At 59.3% G+C, this 5,512-nt stretch overlaps 1 protein-coding gene across 1 annotated transcript; it reads right to left on the reverse strand.

Annotated features, from left to right (window-relative positions):
* Nucleotides 1-812: 812 nt before the first annotated feature.
* On the reverse strand, nt 813-4,921 carry HOXB9 (homeobox B9). Its single transcript, XM_066364462.1, has 2 exons — nt 4,310-4,921; nt 813-1,655 (listed from the first exon to the last, which is right to left on the reverse strand). Exons 1-2 carry the CDS (start codon nt 4,824-4,826, stop codon nt 1,420-1,422), a joined length of 753 nt encoding a protein of 250 aa, XP_066220559.1. The 5' UTR covers nt 4,827-4,921; the 3' UTR covers nt 813-1,419.
* Nucleotides 4,922-5,512: the final 591 nt, after the last annotated feature.

Here is a 5,512-nt window from a genome sequence, read left to right on the forward strand (position 1 = left end):
GGTTGAGAGGCGGGGTGCAGGGGCGGACGGAAGCAGAGGAAGCTTGGCCCGATGCTCGGGTGCGACTGGGCCTCTCTCCGCAGCACGCGGGACTGCTCCTCGGACGCGTGCGCGCAGCCGCCGCGCGGATCGCCCTCCGGGCTCCTGTCCCGGGAAGCAGAGACCGGCGCTGGGCTGGGTCTCGTTCTGCACGGGGACCTGCAGCCGCCGAGCCCTGGGCTCCTCCGCGAAGGTCCAGACGCGAGCAGGATGGGGAGGAACGCGCCCTGCGCGCGGGCTGGAGCCTTCGCTCCTCCCTGTCCGCCACAACTTACCCCGGGAGGGAGCTCCCGAATCGATTCGCAATAAATTCTCCATGGGACTCCTGCCCCGGCTTTCCAGCCTGTGGCGGGGTTGGCCTAGCAGGGGATGGAGGGTGGAAGGGTTTTCTACGAGGGGCGGCTGGGCTCGCTGGTGCAAGGTGGCTTTGGCCAGAGTTGCTTTCAGAGCTAGCTAGGAGGGTGCGGAGGGATGCGGGGCCGGTGGAGAGATAGAGAAACTAGTTTCAGTCAAGCGGGGCACAGAGGAACAGACGGACTACATTGTCAAGGCTCACGACCCACGATCTGACCTCCTTTTGTTGGAAGGAGAGGAAAACAACATGCAGAATCAAACATTTCCTGCAACAAAATGTGTGTGGAATACTTTCATAAAACCTCAGCTACCTTCGTAAAATCACCAGTCTTTGCTTGCCCTGTCTAGCACACCAGTTTGGGCGCCGAGTTTGTCCCCTTTGCCCTTGTGTCAGGCGGGGTAGAATTGGGGGTTCCATGGGGGGTGGTGTTGGGATATTCAGCTCTTTGGGCTGCAGTGCCTCGGTCAGCAGTGTCTCTCTAGAATCTTGCTGTGTATTTGCATCAGGGACAGAATCATGCCTGATGGTCTATGGCTGTTCTAACAGCTTTGAGGCGCGATGATCTGCATTTGGGAGATCACTTCATTTGAATGTGGGCTGCGAGCTTTCCGTGATTACTGTGAGCTCCAGGCTTTACGTAGGCAGGTGTCTGTGGGACGGTGTGCAGTTGGAGTGCCCCCGAGTGGATAGATCTAGGTGGAAACTGGCAGGCTGGAAGCCAGGAGCTGGGGCTTCCCAGAAAAACTAGGGTGGGCTGCTAGGGGCTCGACTAGGGTCTCTCTTTCCTTATGGCCCATCCCCTTCTTAGGAACCAACTACATCTACCTTCTAAATTAACAAAACTTTCTCTTGAGATCCAGGAAGAAGAGGGCTGGGAAGGGCAAAGAAACAGAGGGAGGCTCTAGATTGCAGGAAAGAACTTTGAAGAGAAAGACTCCCTTCCCCACTCACTTGAATACACCGGACAGCACTAGCTTTGCAGCCATCACTTATAAATAAGTGTGAGATGGGAAAGGGGGGGACCTTTACTCTTTGCCCTGTTCCTTATTCATTTTCTTCATTTTCATCCGCCGGTTCTGAAACCAGATTTTGACTTGTCTCTCACTTAGATTGAGGAGTCTGGCCACTTCGTGCCTACGGTCCCTGGTGAGGTACATATTGAACAGAAACTCCTTCTCTAGCTCCAGCGTCTGGTATTTGGTGTAGGGACAGCGCTTTTTCCGGGAAGAGCGGGCGTGCAGCCAGTTGGCCGAAGGGTTGGCTGAAAGAGAAGCAGCAAGAGAATCAAAGAAAGGAAGGGAGGACAAAGGGCCCTCCTAGCTTCCTTCCAAGAGGGCACACTCCCGGTTTCCACTCCCCAGCTTGCATTTGGAGAAAGGGGTACCTGGGCCTTCAAAGTTCCCAGAAAGTGAAAGTGGCCCAGCAACGGGCCAGGAGCTGCTCTGGACATCTCCAGGTGAGAGGCTGTTTGGACAGGAGGAAGCCAACCATGTGCCAGGCTGCTCAGCACTCCCAAACCTTTGCCTGCCTCAAGTCTTCTTTCAGTCTTTTTCCACCCTTGGGTCCAAACTTGGGTTAAGACTCAGGTCAGAGCCCAGCATGGTGACCTCCCCTCCCCAGCACCACTGATCTAACTGGGGGTAGCTGACCTGAAGGGTCTGGCTCTAGATCTGGGACGTAAGAGAAAGACGGGACTGGAGGAGAGCAGCTCTATTCAGCCACAGCCCAGAGACCTCTTGGCGCTCCAGTCCAGTCTCAGTACCCCCGTGCCTTGGTCACAAGCTTGAGTCTCTTGGCCACATGGCAACAGGCATGTGTGTGTGTAGATATCCTGTCCCCCCAACACACACACCACAAATATGGGTCCGGACTTAGAGACGCAAACATCCAGCACACTCCAATTCACAAGCAACCCAATTGCAACCATTTATCAACTCCAGTCTGTAGACAAGGGAGCGCCAGGGGTTCACAGATAACTTATGGTTGCAATAGTCTCTCCTTTTCCGCTCCTGCTCAGCTCGCAGTTTGGTTACAGCAAGTTCAGGGAAATTGAGAAGCAAGATTGCTCCAGTCCCAAGGTGGGGAGCCACGCATAACGTGGGGGTAACAGAAAGCTCTACACAGCACACCTAACTCCAACTGGCTCCACGTGTGAAGGGGAACAGAAAAAAGTGTTACTGAGTGGAAGGTGGTGAGGGGAAGAAGAAATAAAAATATGTATAGGCTTCTCTTCTTACTGTCTCTCTCCCTATTCTGGAACTCAGAAAAGTTGTCACATAAAACAGAACTATTAAAAATAATAGCCACCTTCTGCTAACTTCCTCCCCCCCAAAAAAACCCCACTGAATGAATATATATCTATATCTATATCTATATCTGGTTCATCCTACACTAAGTACCATGTATTACCAATTTGCAGCGCTATTTCCTTAATGTGATTGCCTGTGATGGGACCCACATTCGCATTAAATATGAAAGAGGGAGAAAAAAAACTGTTAATAATTGATCCTAACCAAACTGCTGCCTTGCAATAATGGGCTTTCCAGTCAGAGTTTGGGGGCTTGGGTGAGGAGGGGTCTGTTTGGGTGTGAGCAGGGAGGGTTTGGGAAGAGTTGGTGTTACTCAAATGCCAGCTCTTGTGATTCAACCTGGCAGGTGGGACCCCACAGGGACCTCAGGGGAGTGGGGCAGTAGGGCCGCACCAAAGGGCCTGTGAGTCACTCTGTTGGTGGGAAATCTGGCAAGGCAAGCAGAGAGTAAAAAATCTGACCCCCGCTCTCCAAAAAGAATAAAGGGTGAGGACTTGTCCCCGCCAGCCTGAGGGTTATTGGTTGGAGCTAAGAGCCCCCAACAAATTTGCTCTTCTCAACCTTAAAAACAAAAAAACAACAGTCTTCACCACCACCACCACACCACCCTCCTCAGCCCGCAGCCCCTCCGGGAAACGAGCTCGCCCTGGGTTCCTGGCAGGGTGCTTATGGAGGAGGAGTGGGAGGTGAGGAGAAACTGCCTTCCGAGGGTGAAGTTCTCCACCTCTCCGCCAGCCTCTTTCCCCCACCCTTCCTCTCCCCAGGGTCCCTTCGGTATCTCTCTCTCTCCGCTCTGGCTGTCGGCCCCGAAGTTCGGAAGTGATTCCGGACTCCCCGCGAGGCGGACAGCGGCGGCTGGGCTGGGAGCCCCGCGGAGAGCGGCGGGCGGGGGCGGGGGCGCGGGAAAGGAAGCCGAGACTAGGAGAGGACGCGCGGAGGGGAGGCGGAGGCCCGGAGCAGGCTCCCGGGGAGGGGCCGGCGCGCCCGGGAAGGGGCTCAGTCCCCGGGCCAGGGCTCCTCCGCCCCTCCCAGTGCAGCCCGCGGACCCCGAGCCGCCACTGCGCGCGGTCTGCTCGGCTCAATCCTCCTCCAAGCTGTTGCATCGCAAATAAAATCCTAATGAGCTCCCTCCCTCCCTCCCACTTCCCCTTGGCCGGCTCGTACCGCCTGCGCGTGGCGCGGGGAGCCGTGCCAGCCGCGCGCGCGTCCCCGCCGGTGCCTGCCCGGCGCTCCGCCTCGCTGGCCGCTGCCCCGGCCCCGCCAGCCCCTCTCCGAGCCCACCGTCCCCGTCCTCTCCCCGAGCTTTCAGCCGGGTCTCCGGGAAAGTTGGGGAATGGAGGCCGAGAGCCAGCGAGTTGGTCCCTGAGCCCTGTCTCCCCCCAGGACCTGAGCCGCAGTGGGCGCGCCGCTGCTCCCGGGGCCTCGGGCTCCCCTTCGGAGCACCCAGCTCCCTTCCTTCCTTCCTTCCTTCCGCCCTCTTCCCTCCGCCCCGCTGGCTCGCCGGCCGCCGCCGCGGTTTCCCTTCACATTGTGCGCAGTTTATTGCCTCTCCTCTCCCCTCCCCCTCGCCTTCGGCCTGGGTATTTCCTCACTTTTTATAACTTACTTTGATCCGGCCTCTCTTTGTCCTCGCTTCCTTCGCAAATTTTATTGTCCCCGTAGCCGGGTCTTTGATTAGACAGGACGGCCTCCCTGCCTGCCGAAGTTTCCAAACTGTACTCGGGCGTGCCCTGTTTGAGCAGCTCCCCCGGCGCGCCCAGCAGCGGCTCCGCCTTCACCGCCGCCGGGCCCTGCCCCGGGGCCGCCTCGCCGCGCGGCGCCGGCTCCAGCCAGGTGCGGAGGTACCTGCTCTCGGCCGGCGGGACGCCCTGGGGCTGGATGTAGGGGTGGTAGACGGACGGCAGGCTCCCGGACGCGTGCGGGCTCAGCGGCGCCCAGGAGGCGCCGAACACCGGCGCTTTGGGCTGGAAGCTGCACGAGGGGAACTCCAGGTGCTCCGCGTGGCCCGGCTGCCGGGGGCTCGCGTACTGGCCGGAAGGAAACTTGGCTGGAGGCGCGTCCTCGCTCTCGTGACTTATGATCGAGTCGACATAATAGCTGCTAAGCGTCCCAGAAATGGACATTCTCAGACATTATCCGGGCGCTCGCAGGGGGAAGGGAAGCGCTCGCGCGGCGGCGCCCAAGCAGGGAGAGGTGGCACCCAGACCGGTGTGAGGGCTTTCGGACGCGACCCCCCCAGCCCCCCACCCTCCCTCCCCCACCCCCTGCTCAACTTCTCAGCCAACAAAGTACAGTGGAGCAGCCCGGCTCGGCGCTCCTTGCAAAATGATTGGTCAAAGTTTTTCCGACTGCCTGATAAAGCGTCAGCTCGGACATAAATCAATCCGGCGAGGGGGCTGCGCTCTCTGTCATCCGTCCGCACCGCATTCCATATCGAGGATGGATTGTTTTATGCTGATGCAATGTGCTATCACGTCAGGGCTCCGGCGGCCACGTAACCTCAGCCGGAGCAGCCGGCCGCCCGGGCCCCCGCCTCCCGCGGAAAGGGAGGGGGGAGCTCGCAGCACGGGGCGGCGGGGGCGGAGGGGAGGCGGAGGGAGCGGCGGGCCGCCGGGGAGGGACGCGGGCGCGGGAGCCCTCTCCCCGGGCGGCTCCGGGAGGGACGCAGCCCCAGCCTGGGAGCAGCCAGGGAGGCCCACAGCATAACCAAAGAGGAAGTGGGCCTGTCCCCCGCGCCCCCACCTCCACTTCACCCCGCAGGCCCTCGCTTCCTCTTCTCTGTCCCCTGGACACAAGGTGTTTATTAAAC

Source organism: Saccopteryx leptura, chromosome 2 (assembly GCF_036850995.1).
Source record: "Saccopteryx leptura isolate mSacLep1 chromosome 2, mSacLep1_pri_phased_curated, whole genome shotgun sequence".
NCBI classification, from domain to species: domain Eukaryota; kingdom Metazoa; phylum Chordata; class Mammalia; order Chiroptera; family Emballonuridae; genus Saccopteryx; species Saccopteryx leptura.

Excerpts from the sequence above, each read along its gene's own strand:
- HOXB9 (XM_066364462.1), bottom strand. The coding sequence starts at position 4,826 with ATGTCCATTTCTGGGACGCTTAGCAGCTATTATGTCGACTCGATCATA. Across the intron at positions 1,656-4,309 it reads CAAAGAGAGGCCGGATCAAA|CCAACCCTTCGGCCAACTGG; the intron begins GTAAGTTATAAA and ends CTTCTCTTTCAG.